General features: G+C 30.6%; 1 protein-coding gene across 2 annotated transcripts in view; it reads left to right on the top strand.

Moving 5' to 3' along the window:
- The window catches only part of LOC149878713 (fibrocystin-L-like), a 58,932-nt gene that overhangs the window by 31,460 nt on the left and 6,360 nt on the right, over window positions 1-21,112 (top strand). Inside the window, exons 24-44 of one of the 2 annotated variants that reach the window (XM_090071295.1) lie at window positions 70-2,061; window positions 2,250-3,218; window positions 3,441-3,684; window positions 4,124-4,318; window positions 4,528-6,447; window positions 6,554-6,791; window positions 7,354-7,524; window positions 7,743-7,898; window positions 8,117-8,300; window positions 8,427-8,686; window positions 9,891-10,071; window positions 10,554-10,762; window positions 10,987-11,242; window positions 16,748-16,950; window positions 17,344-17,520; window positions 17,814-17,868; window positions 17,951-18,112; window positions 18,368-19,598; window positions 19,706-19,892; window positions 20,239-20,803; window positions 20,969-21,112. The exon at window positions 20,969-21,112 is cut by the window's right edge and continues 314 nt beyond it. In XM_090071295.1, coding sequence (XP_089927421.1) covers window positions 70-2,061; window positions 2,250-3,218; window positions 3,441-3,684; window positions 4,124-4,318; window positions 4,528-6,447; window positions 6,554-6,791; window positions 7,354-7,524; window positions 7,743-7,898; window positions 8,117-8,300; window positions 8,427-8,686; window positions 9,891-10,071; window positions 10,554-10,762; window positions 10,987-11,242; window positions 16,748-16,950; window positions 17,344-17,520; window positions 17,814-17,868; window positions 17,951-18,112; window positions 18,368-19,598; window positions 19,706-19,892; window positions 20,239-20,803; window positions 20,969-21,112 — 9,699 coding nt within the window. Of the gene's footprint in view, window positions 1-69; window positions 2,062-2,249; window positions 3,219-3,440; window positions 3,685-4,123; window positions 4,319-4,527; window positions 6,448-6,553; window positions 6,792-7,353; window positions 7,525-7,742; window positions 7,899-8,116; window positions 8,301-8,426; window positions 8,687-9,890; window positions 10,072-10,553; window positions 10,809-10,986; window positions 11,243-16,747; window positions 16,951-17,343; window positions 17,521-17,813; window positions 17,869-17,950; window positions 18,113-18,367; window positions 19,599-19,705; window positions 19,893-20,238; window positions 20,804-20,968 lie in introns of those variants that run through there. The other variant, XM_090071296.1, reaches the window with a different exon arrangement.

Raw genomic sequence — 21,112 nt, 5'->3', positions numbered from 1 at the left:
TTGTAATTAAATTTTTTCAAGTTAAAATTGATTTTTAGACAATATTTAAATGATTTGTTTAAATTAAAGGTGTTGATGTCCCACTATCTTCAGGGAATGTACGTAAACGTAGAGAGAATCCCACAACATTTTCTTTTGACATGGAACTAACTCCAATTGTTCAAAGAATTGAATATGATTCCTGTAAATTAATTAGGATTGAAGGAACAGGTTTCAGTGATACTATTGAACAAAATAATGTAACTTTTGGAAATTTAGTGTGCGTGATTAAAAATGCATCTCAAACAGAGATTTTTTGCAGCATGAATCTGGATGAAACTCTACCAACAGCTGTCATGCTACCAATTGTGGTTTATGTTGAAGGCAAGGGGTTTGCACATGTCCAAATTATGAAGGAAGAAGATCAATCAATTTTTTGCTTCCCTGAACTGGAAAGTATAGCACCAGGTTTTGGGTCAGTTGCTGGTGGTACTAAAGTTCATATCAATGGTTTCAACTTAGACTTACCAACCACCCACGTTTATATTAACTATAACAATTTATTGAATTGTAGCTTTTTGTCGCAATCATTTTTTACATATTTGTGTACCATGCCTCCTTTAATATCTTCTGGATCAATATCAAATGCAATGATTTCAGTTTGTGATGATGCGGAGCAAGCAGATCATTGTTTTAACAAGCCCACTCTAAATTTTGTTTATCAGCTAAGTGCTACTCCAGAGATACTTTCTGTTGATCCTAAAGTTATTCAAAACTCTAATGCAACTATTCAAATCTCTGGGAAAAAGTTTGGCGATGTGTCTAGTGTTACTGTGCAGATTGGACCCTCCAAATGTAATATTATTAGTTTAACCACTCAAAATGACATGCAAGCAATAACATGTACTGTCAGTTTACCTGCAGGTGTTCATATTGTGGGTGTGTCACATTTAGCTTACGGCAACTCATTAAATTCAGCAAGTCTTAACATTACCAGTATTCCCACATTTAATAGCATTATGCCAAACAATGGCAGCATAAATGGATATACAGTTGCTGTAATAAAAGGGAATGGTTTTTGTGCAGATTTGGTTGTTAAGTTTGACACAGCTGTTGCAACTATTCGAAACAAATCCATTGATGAGCTCACTGTAGTATCTCCTCCACATTCTGCTGGAACTGTAAAAGTTTATTTGTATTGCAGAGGAATTTTACTTGTTAGCGGGTCTTTTGTTTACTCTTTATTGTCAACTCCCACATTAAATAGTTTTGTACCTAGCTTTGGAAAGGGGGATGATGAACTAACACTTAATGTTACTTTTAAAACTACTTTGTTAGATAGCTTAACTGCTTTTGTGGGAGTTGATAGTTTTAAGGTGACAGCTGTAAATTCCGGACTTGTAAAACTTGTTTTACCAATGCATGCTGCTGGTCCCGTGTCTGTTCAGGTGTTGGTGCCTCAACTCGGATTATCAAATACCCTTCAGTTTACATATTTACTAGAGGTTACAAATGTAAGTGTTTTAGAGAGTGGTTATGGAGGTGGACATTTTGTTGATATCTTAGGAAATGGCTTTAGCAATACAAGTAAGGTCTTTATATGTAACAATTCTTGCACTCAAATTAGCTTTATATCAACGCAACAGCTAACCTGCAGAATCCCTCCTTATACTTACTCTTTTGCTACCATTACTGAATGTAGTATTTTAGTGACAAACAATCAAAACACTAATGCTACTTATAGTCAAAAGTATGTTTATAGAGCATCTCTTACTTCCTCTTTGACCAGTATTTCACCAAGTAGAGGAGGAACTGGTGGAGGCGTCTTTTTGACCATTTCTGGTGTTAGCTTTGATTTGACTTCCCAGGTAACCATTGCTGGTATTAGTTGTCCAATAAGTAATATATCAAGTTCTGAAATTGTTTGTCGTACTGGAGCTTCAAGTAGAACTGTACAAAACGCTTTAGTAGAGGTTTTTAACGCTAAAAGTGGCTTATCTTTAGTGGGGAATGTTAGTTTTTCATATATAGATGTTTGGAGCTCAAGATTTACATGGGGAGGAAATGATCCACCAGTTGAAGGTGAGATATGTGATTGATTTAAAATAAAAGTATCTTTGTTTAGTTTTAGGTATTTATGGTTGTGTTTCATGAAAATATTTTACACTTTGATAAAAGACATTCCTAACATTATTTATCTCCAAATCGTTATCCAAATGTGTACTATCTTTTCTTCATGCGTGCAGTTTTATTATTTTGTTTTTTTTCAGGTGATTATGTTGTTATACAAAACGGTCAAACTATGCTACTTGATCAAAGTACTCCAGTACTGAAAGTGTTGTTAATAAAAAATGCCACGCTAATTTTTGACGAGAAAGACATAGAGTTGCATGCTGAAAATATTTTGATAGTTGAAAACGGTACGTTTTTAGTTGGTTCTGCAGACCAACCTTTTCAACATAATGCTGTAATTGAGCTTCATGGGCATGTTAGATCTGAAGAACTGCCTGTTTATGGGGCAAAGTCATTGAGTTTGCGTGAAGGTTACCTTGGCTTGTATGGAAAGCATGTTATGAATACGTGGTCACGGATTGCTCACACTCTGTATCCTGGAGCTACTAGAATGGAACTTGTTTTTGAAGTTCCTGATTGGCAAGTAGGAGATGAAATTGTTATTGCAGCCACAGGAAGAAGTATCAGAGAAAATGAAGTTCTTATAATAACAGCAGTTAATGGTAGGTTTGTTGACTTCAGCCCTCCTCTGCTGTACATGCATATTTCAATTGCGCAAACAATTGAAGGGAGGTATATAGAAACACGAGCTGAAGTTGGTTTACTATCCAGAAATGTTATTGTTCGTGGTTCAGTAAACGATGAGTGGAATGATGTAATCCAAAACTGTCCTGCTGAGTTCGATCCAGGCCAGTTTGCTACACAAACATGTTTTGATGGTAGATTTGGCGAAGAGAAAGGCAGCGATCAGTTTGGAGTACAAATCATGGTACATTCAAATCAGATGAGTCAAGGAAAAGCAGTTGCCCATTTTCATTACATTGAGGTTACCCATGCAGGTCAAGCTTTCCGTTTGGGTCGATATCCTATTCATTTCCATATGGAGGGTGATGTGCATGGCTCTTATGTAAAAGGTTGTGCTATTCATCGAAGCTTCAATCGAGCTGTAACCATGCATGGTGTAAATAATTTAGTGGTGGAAAGGAATGTTATATATGATATTCTTGGTATTATTTTTAATTCATAATAGAAAATATTTATACAAACTATCTATATGATTAGTTTCAATTTATAAAAATTGAAAGTAAATAACTTTTAACGAATTTTAAAGTAAAACTGATAATGATATTTAGAACATCTTTTCATTTTCTTCTTCTTTTTTTTTTTTAAATCTTTAAGTTATGAAAAAATAATAAAGTTAACACTTGAAAAACTCCATATTTACTTAGGTAATGCTTACTTTATGGAAGATGGAATAGAAACAGGAAATATAATTCGCTACAACCTTGCTATATTTGTAAAACCGTCAAGTTCGACATTGAATGTTGATGTGACTCCAGCAGCATACTGGGTAACTAATGCTAACAACACAGTTTCTCACAACGCTGCTGCTGGTGGAAGTCATTTAGGATTCTGGTATCAAATGTTTGAACATCCAGATGGTCCCTCTTTTACTAGTACTGTTTGCCCAAGGTTGTTAATTGTTTTTTTTATATATATATAAAAGTCTTTTAACTTAACAAATTTATTTTTTAAGCAATTTTGTATAAAATATTTTCAAGATATAAAACCCTAAATAAACTTTTTATATGTTTGTTTGTTTATCATTGTAATTAGATGCATTTTTTTTACTTCTTGCAAAATATTTATTGCAGAGGTAATACAATTAACTGATAATAGTATCTCTGTTATAAATTTTATCTCAGAATTTATTTTAGAGACAGTTCAATAAATTTAGTCATTATTGTATTGTAGTTGTTATTGTATGCTATAAATATCTACACACTTTACTTTTGAGTAAATTTACATCCATTAAGTTAATTTTTTACTTAATATATTTTTTTTTTATATTAAAATCTTTGTAACACCATTCATATTTTAACTTATCACTATGAATCTATGTTCTTTAAAGAAAGGTTCCAATGCTTGAGTTCAAAAACAATAGCGCCCATACCATGGGTCGCTTTGGTTTGTGGATATTTCCTATTTATCATCCAAGTAAAACAGGAGGGTGCAATGATGAAAGTCATGAACCAGCAAATTTTGTTGACTTTCTTACATGGCACAATGAGAAAGGAGCAGAGTGTGTTGAATGTGGAGCAATAAGGTAAATTAATAAAATTGTTTTTTGTTTTGCATTGGTATTTATTTAAGTTTCATCTTTTTTTTTTTAACCAGTTTTCAAATAAAATGTTAGAGCATTTTCATTTAACTATATCAATGGCATTAAGACTTTGTTTCCAATCACAGTTATCTCCAAGTTTTAAATTTTATTTATTTATTTCTTTTTTTGAAAAGACCTTTTTTTATTTCAAGATTTCAAAACTTTGTTACTCTTGATAATGGAGACTCAGGCATTGAATGGCAAGATTCGTCTTCTCGAAATGTTCCTTGGGGTTACCCCATGGTAAATAACTCCTTAATTATTGGTCACTCTCAATTGTCTGACCTTCAACAAGCACAAGATCAACTTAATGATTCTCTATGTACCCTCAATGGTATAAAGCTTCCATTTTCCCATCGCCTTACTGTTAGCAATGTAAAGTTTGTAAATTTTGATAGAAATTGTGTTGCATTAAGAGCATGTGGACACTGTGCAATATTTGATGGTGGTGGTATTTCCCGTTATAAAGCAGTTTATTTTAACAATGTGACAAATAAAGTCTCTTTTCCATTTGAATCAGCATCATGGTTGAATGACCTTGATGGAAGTTTATCAGGATTTGCTGGTGGAGGTGTGATTCCTTATACAAAAATTTTGGACTCTAAAAGATGCACTGTAGATGACTCTGTATCTTTTGGCGTTCCTGGAGCCATATGCTCGAGTGGAAAGTTTGCTCGTGTTGCTTTTAATCAGCTTCAACCATCATCTATAAATGAAAAAGATGCACTTTTTGCTAGACAAGTTGGTTACCAAATTCTAGATGTAGCTGTTGTCCATTGGCGTAAAAAATCTGTTAGTCATCCTGAGGGTTACACAGTTTTGTTGGAAGTTGGTGAAATTTATATGCTTTCATTTGTAAATTCAACTCAATTCACTAATATTTCCTACACAATGGACATTTATGAACTTCAGCCAAACAACTACATCTATCTATCTCATGTGTTTATGCAAGAGCCTGATTATTTTATAACAACAAATGTTCTCACAAGCAATACAAACACATTTCCTCTTGCTGCTAGTTATGATCATGGAAGTTGGTTTTACGATAACAGTTCTAAAGGTCTTACATATCTTATTGAAAGTGAGGCTACTAATGATCCTAACGTGCCTCCAACTAAGCACATTGGTTTCCGGGTTTACAGGTGTTATTTTAACAAATGCATCGTGCCAACACTTCCGCCTCAAGTAACTGGAGCTCCAGGAACTGCTATGAATTGGAGCAATATTCAAACATGGAGCGGAGTAACGCAAGAGTACGGAGGCTACAATGGTGTTTTACCAAAAGACGGAGACACAGTGATGATTCGTAAATACCAATATGTGGTTGTTGATCAAAAAGCATACGTTCCCATCATGGATCGCTTGTACATATACGGAACCCTTGAGTTAGATATGCAACGAGATCATGTAATCCGTGCAAATATCATCATTATTTCGTATCAAGGTAAATTAATAATCGGCCGTCCAGATCGTCCGTTTCCAGCCAATCATTCTGTTCTTATAAGTTTAAGAGGCGATCAAAAAACAAAAGATCTGCCATTGCCTAATGGGCCTAATCTCGGCTCAAAAGCTCTAGGAGTCTTTGGTACCTTGTGGATGTATGGAAATCCTCATAAAGTGCACTGGACCAGTTTAAGCGAGAGCATGGAAAAAAACGCTCAGTTTTTGCGTGTTGTAGATGAAACAGACTGGGTAGTTGGAGATGAAATAGTGGTCACGACATCAACATTTGAGCCTCGTCAAGCAGAGAAGTTTACAATTGTGGGAGTGTATGAAAATGGTAAAAGGTTCAAAGTGAATTCAACCTCTCAATACCTTCATTCTGCCTCAGTGCATTATATTCGCGGCCGAAATTTTAGCATGAGTGCCAAAGTGGGATTATTATCAAGAAACATTGTAATTGAAGGTGCAAACTATCCTTTGGGATCATTAACAAACGATGGGTTTGGGGGTCGAGTTTTGGTTGGTAGGTATACACAAGATGGCGTGACATCAATCGGTAAAGCAAGCATATCAGAAGTAGAGTTTAAAAGTTGCGGTCAACTTGGGTATACAGATTCCTATGATCCTAGGTGAGTGTGTTTTTAAAAGGACAAAGATGTTTGAAAAATATCTGTTATTAAAATATTAGCAGAAGCATTTTAAATTTGTTTTTTGATTTTGCATTTTTTCTTCTAGATATTCTTTAGCATTTTTGAATATTGATGATGTAACAGCGGAATATCCATCATTTGTCAAAGGATCTTCATTCCATGACGGCTATAACATGGGAATCGGAGTTTATGGGACAAATAATTTGATCATATCAGACAATGTTATCCATCACACTTTCGGACCTGGAATTGATTTGCAAGGCAGAAATAACAGCATAATAAAAAACCTTGTGACCTTGTCACTTGCTGAAGGAACTTTTATGGTGAATTTCTTTCTTATAATATTTATTTTTCAATAATTTTCAATTGTTGACAAAATAAGTTACGAGTTTTATTTGAATGAAATTATGAGAAGTATTTCGAAATCTACTTTTGGGGGAGGGGGAAACAACCTAGATTCATTTTCCTTATTTTTCATTTTTTAATAATGCTTAGATTTAGGTTTTCATCACTTACTGTAAAAGTTTTAGTCATAATTAATCTATATTTTTCTTGTTTTAATGTTTTTCTGATATTTTTTTACAACATAATCTGCTTTTAAAAAGTCATGTATTTTAATACATATATTGTATGCAAAAGTTAACATGTGTAATTACACCTCATCTCTGTTTAAGCCCACCATTTAATGATTGAGCTTGATGTCTTGATGATTCAAATTTTGTGTAATTCTTGTATATATATGTTTTTCTGCAAAGTATGTTTTTGTAATTTTCCCTTTACGCTAAATTTATAGAAAAGGCATTTTTAATGTTGTTATTTGGAAATGTCAATTATTGCAATTTAAATTTTAATAATTTTTTAATTTTAAATGAAATCAAATTTTAGGTTCAAACATACCAGTTTGACATGAAATGGCCGGGAGCAATTCAGGTTCAAGATGCAGACAATTATACCATGTATGGAAATTGTATTTCTGGAAGTGAGAAGTTAGGTTTGATTACTAATGGTGTGGATTGCGATGATAACAGAGCAATTGCTCGCATACACAGTAATGAGGTAATGATTCTATCTCACAATGTATGATGACTAGACTAGTAGTGATTTAAAAAATCAATATAGTTCTAATCTTCCATATTGTTCTAAACTCACTTATTATTTACTAACGCTAATTGCTTTAAATCTGCACATGATGATGATATAAAAATATGCTGTATTGACTTTGTTGGAAAAAATTGTAGTTATAATGATTGATATTCCATGGTTCAACTTTTTAGATCCATTCTTCTCTTCATGGAATTCATTTTTTGGGATCGACAACCTATTGCTGGAAGGTTGAAGATTTTTTAATCTGGAAAAACTTTGATTATGGAGTTTATTCATGGCCTGATCAGCCGATTGTTGTTAAAAATTGTATTATTGCTGATAATAAGGTAAGATGTTTGTTTTCTAGATTTTATTTGTTGTTTTTTTTGTTTATTCTTTTTTTTCTCAGAGTTTTCCTATTTTTTTAATTTGTTAGGACATCTTTCATGTAATGCATATATACAAGTGATTTTGTATTCCTGTTCATTAACTTCCCTTATTTTCTTTAAAAAGGCGCGTAGATAATATTTAAACACATATAAGTTAATGATTGTGATACTTGCAGATTGGTTTAAGCTTAAATGTATTTGGCCCTGATCCTGTTTTACACTTATCATCAAACAACTTCGTGAAAGTTCAAAACTCACTCTTGATTGGAAGAACAACAAATTTTGGTTGTAATGAAGATGATGTCATTCCATATCACTCAACGTTTTATCCAGCAAGAAGATCACCTCGAGTTCCAGGAGGTATTTTGATGCTATTTTGGTCATAAAGGCTCTCTAATTGAGATTTTCTTATGATATTAGGTGTAAAGGTTAATGCTTTATTTGTAATTTTTTGAATATTTTTTTTAATCAACGTTTCATTAAAAGGTGGCAATACAGGAATATATGCTTCTATTTTCTCAAAAACCTCATCACCTGGTCCTCCAAAACCATTTGAAGATCCTATGACATATCCTGCTATTAAAGGAATCATGCAAATTGAAGGTGTATCTTTTGTTTCATTTCAATCTACTTGTGGTACATCAAAACGAGACTTTATATGGAGAACTAATAATGTTTATGGTGATATTATTCATCCCACTGAATTAAAAAATTCAACATTGGTTAATGTTGAATTCAATAGTCAGGTAATCATTTGATATTGATGTGTGTTTGTGTTTTTGGTAATCATTATCATTACTTGATTTAGTATAATAATGTAAAGTATAAAGTAAATGGTAATAAAATAATCTTTAATTAAAAAATTACTAGTTATTTTATTTCAATGTTAGTTAACAATATTCAACAAATCAATATTAGTCACAAATCTTTTTAAGGAGTTTTTTTAAATTGCTATCTTCTTAATCATTCATTCCTAATAAATCAGACTTCATTTGTTTGTCCTTCTGAAAAATTGTGTCATAAGGCATAGTTGGAGGATTCATTAAGGGCTTGAATGAGTCAGTTGATCAAGCTGTTAATTTTGCTTTATTTAGGATCATATTGTTATCTCAGCTTCTTATCTTGTCATCTCTATTTTTGTCATCTCTATCTGTGTAAAATTTTTCTCGTGCTTTAAATTTTTCTCGTGCAATATTTTATCAGAAGTTTGAAATTCATTCAAGATTTTTAATGTTATTGTAGAAAATTGCAGATTTGAACCCATTAGGCAGCTGGAATTAAAATGAACTAGTAAATCTGTCAATCCTAATTAATTATATAACATAAAAGTCCTAGACATTGCTTCAAGTTATTTGGCATTTTTCATCTGTTTACTTATTACAAGTTTTGTTTTATATCACTTATGTCTTTAACAAAGATTCAATGTGTTTTCATCTCAAAACTTAAATCTTACTTTTTATATATTTACAAGCCTTTAGTTTTTCTTTACATCTCGAAAAGACATTACTATTAACTTCATTTGACACTGAGTTACCCAAGAAATTAATTAAAGCTATAAAAAAAGTATGGAATAAGTCTGCTTATATAAAATATCAGCATATAGCTTTAGAAAGTATAGCTTTTGGATGACCAACAATATTTGTGGTAGCTTTGTACATGTGCAAAGGTTATTTTGTAAACTTATCACTTTAATCATATTGAATACTGTCCATGAATTATCATATTTCAACATTTAAATTTAGAAAATACTTGATAAAAAATGTTTTAAACCTTCAAATAAACCTGGTTTTTTCTTTTTTTTTTTCTCTGTGATTTTCTTTTTGAAGATATTTTGCTTTATCATAATCTATTATTTTTAGAAAATAAATGTATATTATGTAAGCATTGATTTAATAATTAGCTAGTTATGTCTGCTTAGTTCCTATTTTTTAATTTTTGAAAATCTTTCAGATTTTCCATGACACACCATCAACCCAGTGGATCAATCCATCAGATTGCGTCGATATGGACTGTGATGCTCGTCGGAAAGCACTTGTGACTGATCTTGATGGTACTTTTTTTGGCAGCCCCTTGGATTCGATGATTTCAAAATCAGAATATCAGTGGGATGGCGATCGAGTGTTTGGTTTAGGTTTGTAATATAAATTTATTCCAATGTTTGTTAACAACATTTGTTAATAAAATTTTTTGCTTCTATTTTTGAAACTGTTGTCTTATATTGCTTATCTTTTAAATTTCTTTTCTTCTATAAAAATTTTTGAGAATTCTTTTAAAGGCTCTTTAAACTTATTCATTTCTCTTAAGGGCTCTTTAAACATTTATTTTTTATTATAAATTCATTTCTCTTAAGGACTCTTAACATATCTTTTTTTATGTAGAGGATAATGCTTATGATGTTACTTTATTTGTATATTTCTTATTTGAAATGAATTATAAATTGAATGTTTAAAAAAACCATGTAGATGAGTTGAATATTAAGAGTTCTTTAAATACAAAAATTTCATTAACCAGTTGCAATTTGGTTAGAGAAGCCTTTATATATAAAGAACTTGTTAAATAAGTGACATTGTATAACAAATATTGTGATGTCTGTAAGTAATTTTATCTTTTTAGGTAACTATCGCATTCCGAAAACTCTACTAACAAATCCAGATAATGGATCACGTTATGATGCTAACCAACTTTTTCCTAACAAAGGAATCTATCGTGATAATTGCATATTTATAGTTGAATGGGGAGCATATTTTTGTAGAAAAACTGTTTACAAAATGTTTATAATAGAAAGTTTAGATGCTGATACTGAGAAGCGAAGACTCTCGCCAGTGTGTAAAAGGCCTTGCTTTGTGGCAAATTGTTATATTTTTTAATGTAGTTGCATTTAGTTTTGAAAGAATTGATTTAAAATTTCTTTTTAATTTTGAACAAAAATGTTTTATTTTTATGAATTTAAATAAAAAGTTTTATGGGTCTTAAGTTGGCTTAAGGTGTTAATAAAGTTGTTTTATTTTATGGGTTTTTAAAGTTTACATTTATGTCTTAATTGCAGGTTGCATTAGCTACTGATGGCTTTATTGATTTAATTAATGGTCCCCAAGACCATGGGTGGTGTCATGGCTATACATGCCAGCAAATATTATCAACTTTCAATGCAATTGTTGCAACAGCAAAAGTATATGAATTACATTTTACTTCATACAATCCAATAACCACCAGACTACAGTTACTAAACAGTGGACTTAAGGATGTGATTATTGCCAAAATATACTATGCGAAACGTCAGCGACTTGATGTCACTGTGGGAGGTAATTTATATGATACTGATCTTGTATGTAGATAAAAGTTGATGAAAATGAACAATCAACTTAAAAAATTCCTTTTTGTTTCTAAGATTAAGCAATATAATGCTAATAAAAATTATATCAATATTTAAGAATAAAGTTCTAAAAAACCTGAAAATCCAAAATAAATTACTCTCTAAGTACCTACTACTCAAGAAGTTTATAGCATAGTAGTATTTATCAGCTTGAAATTATTGATTGGCAACCATCTTTATTTTATGTTAAAAAGTTAATAGTTTTCATTTCAAAACATTCTCACTTTCTCATTTCTCAAGCACTGGCTTAATAAATCCTTATTGCTTTTTTAAATAATAGGTCTTTAAAATGATTTAGCAAAAAATAGTTTTAATCAAAATTTAGTTTGGTTCTTATTAGCTGACCAATATTAAATAAGAAAACTATTGTTAGAGAGGCAGGACAAGCAAATATAATGGTATTTAATGTAATAATAAAAGCTTATTTTAAAGTTTCACTTTTAACATCAATAGATTTAAGTCAAGAGTTAGAGACCTCTTTTTTAAATCACAAGAAACCTCTTTTTTCAGTCAGCTTTCTTTTATATTTGTTCTTTTTTAAAAAAAAAAAAACTTATGGATAAAGACAATTTAACCTTTTAAGTTAATTTTCTTGATAGTCATTTGTTCTAAGACTTGAGTGATCAAACTCATGGTAGCACTGTTATGATCCTTTTGTTGTTAGATCTAAAGTAAATGTTAATTAAATTATTTAGTTATGCACTGATAAACTTGAGATAATAACTCTTATAAAGTTGACTATTGATGACTATTGCTACCAAAAAAATTATTAATAATTGTCAATATCAATGCTAATAAAAAGAAACCAGAAAATCCAAAAATATTTTGAAAAAGGTGTGAAACCAGAAACAATGTGGATAAAAAGAGTCTGGTTACTCTAAGTAGATGTGATGAGCAATTTTTAAAAGTTTCTCCTTTGTGCAATCATAAAAAAGTCAATGTAAAAGATGCTGAAGACCTAAAAAAGGTAAAAGGTATAATAGTACATTCTTCAACAGTCAGAAAATCTTTGATATTTTTGTGTATAAAAAATGCTAAAAATAAATTTTGCGAAGGAAAATTGGAAAAGTTGAAAAAGGTGCTGTGCACTGACAAAGTCAAGTTTCAAATATTCAGAAACAATTGATAGCAATTGATGTTGTTTTTTAAGCAGACAACTAATAAAGTATTTATCAAACCATGCTTAAAGGCTGCTATAAAGTTGGTGGTGGTAGTATATTAGCTTGGGGTTATATTTCTGGTGAATGGTTTGGTGATTTGGTGAAAGTAGAGGCAAAATTGACAGGGCAAAAGTATAGACAAATTTTAGTGAACCATGCTGTGTCTTCTTACCTTACAGCAATATAATGACCCAAAGCACACTTCCAAGATTGTTAAAATTTGTTTGGAAACTTTAAAGGAGGTGTGCTTTAAACAATGTTATGGCCCCCTCTAAGTCCAGATTTAAATATATTATCAAGCATATTTGGGATTTTCTTGATAGGAAAAAGGTTGAAAGGTGTTCAAAGAATTTGAACAAGCTGTGGAATGATAATGGAACAGTTATCCCAGTGATTTTATTAAAAAAAGCCAAGGTGCTTGTGCTTAAAAAAATAATAAAAGATCAAGTCTTCATTAAAAGTGACTGCAGTATTTAACATTTCACCTAGAACTTTAAAACTGTAAGCATTATTTAGAATTAATTCATTCTTTTTACCAAACAACTATTTTAATGAGACTTGATCTTTAACGACTGAAAGTCAAAAGTGTTTAAAAAAAATCATAAAAGAAGTTGTTAAAAGTTAACACGGCCATTCTAAATATTAAGGTTACTTGCGTGTCAAAATTTATCACTATAGTAATTTTTTTTTTTGCCTAAAACTATTATTTATCACATAAGTAATATAAAAGTATATATTCATAAAGCATGAATTAAGTTTGCATGTATTTTAAATGTTATTATTTAAAAAGTATTGAAGGTGCCTCTTTTTATTGGACAGTACTGTATATATCTTAACTGACATTAGATCAAGCTCTAAGACTTAAATAGCAACACCCACAGCATTTTCATAGTTTTAAAAATTTGAAGGTTAACAGAGCAAATAAAAAGATCCGTGTGGTTAATAAAGAAATAAAAAGACTTCAATTTTGACTTTAATAAATCTTGATAAGTTTTCAGGTTTATAAGGATTTGTTAACACATTGGTTATGGAAGACCTGGCAGTAGTCATTCTTAAAAAATAGTAAGAAAATGGAACCATACTTTTAATCTTAGTTTTTGAAAACAATGATGTGGAGTTTATATATTCACTGAAGTGTAAAAATATACTTGTGAGAAAGTGTAATTGTCATTCATAGCCAACATGTTAAGGAAAACAAAAGTCTTATTTATGAAAAACCTTAAAATTAAAAAGAACACTGGGAAAAATTTTTTCAAAAAACACAAAAAAATCACAAATCTGCACCCTACATCACCAAATTTTCTAAAATTTGGCACAAATTTTTAGAGGCATAACTTAGGAAAGACTGTAATTTTTTAAAAATAAAATTCTAATTCATTTATGGTTTACAGCAATTTGAAGTTTGTTTGATTTTGGCTGAAAAATGAGGGGAGAAAAGTGCCAAAAATATTTCCGCTTATTATTACCCTTATATGGTGCTTTTAGTAATGCTATGATTCTGAAACTACTTTTTTTTAATGGAGGTTGTTAATGCTGTTGATTTTCATTTACTATCTCTGATTTTCCTGACTTATGCAGTCCTTTGACCTTAATAGGAGATACTCCAGCAACTGTAAAGTGTGTATTTATACCTTCTTTTTTATTTTAAATGGATGTTCACTAACAATATTAAAATTTTCATCATTATTTCCATTCATACTTTTTGATAAATGTTTCATAACTGTACTTCAACAGGTTGGACACAACTTTTTTCCAGGTATAAGATTTAAGCCTATGGTTTCTGCTTCTAATACAGTATGCATTGTAATCGCACATAGAGATGCTGAAAAGAAAATGTAGCTATATTACTCAAATACTATAACATTAATTATACTATTATAAAACAATGAACAAATCCTAACAAACAACTTATTAAGTATGGCATTATCCATTAAAATGTAAATACATAAACTTTTTTTCTCTACACACTTTTTTGTGAGTAAGAAATGGATTCCAGCAACTTTTCTGATTACTCTTACACCTCACTATTAACATATCACAATGAAGCGTGCATATGCTAGTAATTTGTTCTTCTTTCAAGTTTGTACGTTTTACAAGTAATTTATGATCATTCCTGTCAATATCTTCAATCAGATTTCTTACTTGGATGATTGTTTATAACAAGCTCCGTGATCATTTGCAAATGAACAATTTATTTTGTTATCTGTATAAAACGATAATGAGGAATTATAATCTAAAGACTTAAATAGAAGAAATCTTTAATACAATATTCCTAATGAGCAAAGTACACTTGAACATGAACAATATGTTTAAAATTAAAATAAAGTTATATTTATAAAGAACATTTGCTTGAACAAATAGCTATTAGTTTTAATAGAAATATTTTAAATGCCTAATTATCTACTAATTATTGTAAATTCTCTACTAAATATCTACCAAAAATTAGGGTGAAAGTAGATTATAACTAAATATAATTATATTTAGTTATACAATTTAACAAGGTAATATTTATTGGATATTATGATGTACACTTGTCATTTTATTACTTATTTTATTGATGAGGTAATCACTATTATAATAAAACAATCAATAAAAAAAGATTGCATAATAGTGTTTAACTTAATGACATAAATATTATGTAATGAAAATAACAATTCAAATGACATAACTGTTATGTAATGAAAATAAAAAATTTATAAGTTTACAGAATATTTAGCAATATTTTATAACAACTTTGTAAAAATTTAAATCACACAACACACATAATTTTTTTTTTTTTTAGTTATTGACTCAAAATTAGATAAAAAACAAATATAATTGTATTTAGTTCAATACCAAAATGAATTTGCACCCTTTTTTTTTTTTTTTTTTTTTTTTTATAGGAAAATTGAAAAACCAAAATATCAATAACTCTCTGTAAAGCATAAGGCAAAAATAAAATTGGTTCGTAAAGTAGATATATGTCTAATCTTTAAGAAAATTAAAACCAAAAGTTTTTTCTACCAGTCAGATTTTTTCTAGAGCTATAGTTGTCAATGCACTTTTTTATTGTCATTAGTTAATGCGTTTTGTAGATCTTGAAATAAACTATATTCTGTTGTTTTGAGAGATACACATCTATAATTTTCAGATTAAACAGGATTCAAACTCCTTTGGTACCAAATTTCAAGCACCTTATTAGGGTAATAGTAAATGGACACATTTCCAGCACTTTTCCCCCCTCATTTTTCAGTCAAAATCTAACAAACTTTAAGTTATTGTAATTCTTCAAGGGATAAAAAATTTTTGAAAAAAATTCAGTCTTTCCTAACTTACATCTTTACACTTTTGTGCCAAATTTCAGCAAATTTGGTGATGTAGGGTGCAATTCCTTGTTTTTTGAAAAATTTTTACTCCACTATAATTTTATAATTTTTATAATATGCAATTATTACTAAGAGTAATAATACAAGATCTCATATACATAAAGGTAAAAAGAAATGCTTTAAAAAGTTGTATGGAATGTTTCTGAAAGGCTAAAAGTAGTAAGGAAAAAAGTAAAAGACAGAAATAATGATTTTTTGATCAATTTACGAATGCAACCACACAACAAGCAATTATGGCTCAAGATAAAAAAATTAGTTGTATATTTTTTAGTTTTATATTAAACTGATATGTAAGAAGCAACTTTTAAGAACAAAATCAGTCTTATATTTTTTAGTTTTATATCAAATCAATATGTAAAAAAGAACTTTAAAGAAAAAGTTAAAAGTTAAAAAGTTTTAAGATTCAGAATCCAAACAGAATTGCTTTAACTTATGAAGCCTCTAAGGCTTCATAAATTAAAGCCCTTCTAAATTTGTATGATTTAAACATTCTAGTATGTAGCATTTGTTAGCTGATTTCAAAGTTTCAGGTGATTGAAGTTGGGTAGAAAATAATTGTTATGCTATAAGGTTATGAGTGGTTTTTGTCTGTTTAATGCTACTCTTAACTTTCATTCATCATCCAGCAATATGCTGAAAAGATATTTGCTGGGGAATAGAAATTCTCCGTAAAGTATTAGTTTTTCATTGATTTTGTTATTATTTACTTTGAAAACTCAAATCAGCTTTCAGTGAATTTCTCAGCAAATTTCTCTAAAAACACTCTGATTTTGCCATTAAGAGAATGAATAAGAAAAATTAAACTTAATGAGTTTATGTAATTTGTTGAAAACATATAATAAAGATAATACTATTTTATAATTTTTGCTTTCAATTTTTTTCAGAATTGTATTTAATTTTTTTTGGCAGGTGTTTTAGTCAATCCAAACAATGCATTCTATCAAAATCAAAAGTATGTTACCATGCCAAAGGATCCCTCTAATCCTCTTAAATATGTTCCTACTCTCACAGATAATCATGGCAGCAATTGGTTTGACACTGATACACATCTTTTATGGGTGGTATTAAGGGGAAATAACTCTTTAGATATAAATATGGCACCAGTTATTCAAGTAAGTTGTTTTCTCTGTTGCTTTCTTTTTCCAGATTGTTACTAATTTTAATTACTGCATAAATAGCAGATATTTGCATAAGGTTTATCTGCATAAATCTTAAGAATTTTCATAAATTCTAATAATCTGTATACATTTTGATCATTTGTATAAAATTGAATTATGTACACAAATTTTAATTATTTTTATAAACTCTATCTGCAGAAATTTTAAATAACTACATCTTAGTTAACATAAAACAAAAAGAAACCGTCTTTAAATAGTTGAATAGTAACTTTACTATTAATACTTCTGATACTTATTCTCACAAAATGTCAAAACAAATATATTTGAGCAACTTAAGTTCTTATTGCAAATGTTTTATATTAAAGAATGATAACTTTTTCTTTTCAGTTAAGCATGGGTATTACACCTATGCGCGATGTAGGTCTAGAAGAGTTTTTTGAAACAAATCTCATCCAAAATTTGGCTGACCTTTTGAAAATCGATGTATCAAAAATTAGAATCATGAGTGTTGTTGCAGCGACTAAGAGAAAGCGAAGGGCTACTGCTACACCACTTGATGTCTCGGTTTGTTTGATTTTTTATTCTTTTTTTGTTTTTTTGCCTGACAATAAAATTAAGTTTCAATTAAGTTTTAGAGTACAAAACTTTTGATAAGATTAAATCTAAAAAAAGATATTTTTATGTAAAATACCAGATTTGCAAACAAAAAAAAAGTTCAACTTCTTTTTATGTTATTGTAGGTAGGAGCAGTAAACAAAATCTGTATAGTTAGTGAAGTAAAAAAATAGTCGGTAAATGAAAGCGAAAGTATGTTTATTTATTGCATGCTTCTTAATGCATTTTTATGTGTTTTTCAGTTTGAGATTGGCAACCCTCCAAATTCTACCAACTCTACATCAGCCAATTCTACAGGTTACTTTTTCTAAGATTGTAGTGCAATTCAATTATTTGAGTTTGAGTTTGCTTTAAGTGTTACTTTTATTTTATTCTACAGCTTCGGCAATTCAAGAGGTCACTCAATTGGCTGCAGTTATTGTAGAAAGCTCTCAAACTGGACAGCTTTCTCAGGCACTTTCTGTTAGTGTGGATGCTATTAATGTTGTTCAACCACAGCCATTACCAGTAGCTGCTCCACCAATATCAATGGAAGAAGCGGGTAATTTATATGCAATCAGCTTTTAAAACAGTTTGATAAAAAAAATTAAATTTCCACATTGTTTGTTATAATACCAAATCATAAAACTATTTGCTTTTCTTTTTTTTAAAACTTGTTTACATTTTTGCAACAGAATCTTTTATGATTTTTTAAGAAAGTTAAATTTTTGAAAACAGTTCTTAACACAGCATCTTTGAATGAAAGTTACGTTGTTTTGTTTCTGAACATGGTTTAATAATAAAATGTAATTTTTAGCAATTGTCACTGGTAACCTAACATATTCACAACAGCAAGTACTGCAAGATCTTTCTAACAATCAAATCAGCGTTGAGTATTTGATTCCTAAAACACTAATGTTGATCAGTTCACCAAGTTCTGGAAGTAACGAGACAGTGCCATTTAAAGTCCAGCCACAGTTTAGGCTGTACGACTATGCCAACAGATGGGTTGAAAATGTTGGAACTAAACTTTTGCCATGGAAAATAACTGCTAGTTTAGTGAAAGGTTTCGGAGATCCCAACGCACAATTAATAGGAAACACTACAGTGTCTTTTGACAATGGGACCGCTGCTTTTTCTGATCTTGCAATAACTCATAGCGGTTCTGGTTATCGTATTTTCTACAAGGTTACATATCCTGTTAATCTTTCGTTTTCAATAGAGCATGGTAACTATCTGATTCGTGAGAGGATGCTTGGCGTGCGTTATATTGCTACAATGAATGCATCTGGCGCATCTATCCCTTTCCCTGTTCAACCTGCAGTCTTTATTTTTGATAAGTATACCGGAGAAGAATTGAAAAGCCTCAGTTGGAAAGGACAGCAGTGGACAATAAAAGCTTCCATTGCAACCTCTCAATACCCCAACAACACGGTAATTGGAGTTGCCGATATTACAAATGGGTCGCGAGCCTTCAAATCTCTCAACATCAGCAAAAGTGGTTTGAATTACAAGCTCAGACTAAGCATCGGTGTTTTTCCAAACTCAAGTTATGTTTTTGATGAGTTTGTTACAAATTCGTTTAATGTTTTGGAGCGCAATTTTAGCTACAACGTTAAAACTTCTCCAGCAAACTGCAACGATACTGTTGTTTGCGGTCAACAACCGCAAGTGGAGGTTTGGAACGTAATACCACCTGGAGCGGCAGAATATGTGAAATGGGACAATGTATGGTATGCGGAAGCATATTTGTGCAGGAACTCAAACACATTGCAGGGAACAGTAAGGCGTGAAGTTGCCAGCAACGGAGTGGTTCAGTTTACAGACTTGAAGTTTCAAAAAAACGAAACTAATGTGAAGCTCTGTTTCAGATTTTTGAAAGACTCTAACAGTACTCTACAATATTCCAACACCACGATTGATTCTGGGTCTTTTACAGTTGCAAAAAGATTGTTTTATTTGAAGCTTTCCAACCAGCTCACAGATGTCACTGAAACACTTCCCTTTAAACAGTCACCAGTGGTGGTGGTCATGGATGCAGGAACAGGGTATCAATTCTTTTAACCTGTTTTCCTATTTGTTTTCCTAGTTTAATGCATTAACTATGTGAATGTGTTTATAAGTTTGTAATAAGAGTTTTTCACTTTTGTATCAGCCTGCCAGCAATCCCTTTATATGAAAATTGGGTGATCACTGCATCTTTAGTAAACAATGGTGAAGCTTTATTACTCGGTAATGTCAACCAGATTGTTCAAAATGCAAGTGCACTTTTTAGCAATTTGTCTATATCCTTGTATGGATCTAACATGCAACTGAAGTTTAAAAGTAACTTTGGACAGGAGGTAAACAAACCAAACATATTTTTAAATGTTTTTCTGTTACTATTTGTATTGAATATTTCACACAACTTTTTCAAAATAAATAAAAAATAGCTTTTTTTTTCAGATTGTTTGCATTTTTTCTAAAAATAAAATGAAAAATGTTGGAATTTAGCAAATGGTTCATTTCACACGTTTTTGTTCCTGCTCTGTGTAATTCTAGCCTAATTCCTGATAAATATTTTTTCATTAACAATGGATATAGTGCTTAAAATAGTAAATTAGTGGGAATTATTATTTGTGAAAAAAAAAATCTGCTACCATTTGCTTTTACAAACAAAAAAGTTTTACAAAACTTTTATTCTTAAAGGTTCTCTCTGCCCCGTTTGAAGTTAAGTACAAGAATGATAACCCACCAAAGTTTACATCGGAGTCACCAGATCAATTAGATATCTTGGAAAACTCTCCTATCAACACTTTAGTTGGTAAGTTTGTTGCCATTGATTCAGATGGTCGTGGCCAGTCCAAAGTGTCATATACAATAAAGGGATCAAGTTTGTTTAAAATTGACCTGCTAACTGGGGAATTATTTGTTGCTAGTAATGTAGATCGTGAAGCCACACCTTACATAGTTTTAACAATAATAGCCACAGATAGTGCTCCTTTTCCTTACCAATTGTCTAGCGAACATCAAGTTGTTATTGCAGTTGAAGATCAAAATGATAATCCCCCAGTATTTCCTGCTGAATGTCAAACATACCTGTCATATGAAGATTTAAAAACAGGAGCAACAGTCATGGAGCTATCAACCTCAGATCTAGACACTGGTTTAAATGCAGTTGCTCAGTACAATATTGCACCTGGTAGTCTGCTGTTTTGGAAGTATTTCAGAATAAATGGGAGCAATATTATTTTAAATCAAACTGTGAAGTTAGGTAAATTTTTATTTATTTATTTATTTTTTTTGAGATTTTTTGTGGGTCTAAAGTTTATTTTCTCTTCATAAAGAGTTTTTGTTTCGTTTACTAATAATGCAGTAAATCAGTTATAGTAGTAGTAGTAAATTACTATGTTTTCTTTAAAATGTAAATTTTGTTTAGGGCAAGACGGAATTGATGAGCTTGATGTCGAGTTTACAGTGAATGCCACAGATATGGGTATTCCTGCAATGTCAACCCTTGGGAATTGCAGTATTTCAATAATTGGGGAAAACAAAAATGGGCCCTATTTGTTACACGATCAGG

The sequence above is a fragment of the Hydra viridissima genome, unplaced genomic scaffold, assembly GCF_058129835.1.
Source record: "Hydra viridissima isolate aposymbiotic clone 2 unplaced genomic scaffold, HvirCarnegie_v1 scaffold_14, whole genome shotgun sequence".
NCBI lineage: Eukaryota > Metazoa > Cnidaria > Hydrozoa > Anthoathecata > Hydridae > Hydra > Hydra viridissima.
This window is presented reverse-complemented; position numbering and strand designations above follow the sequence as displayed.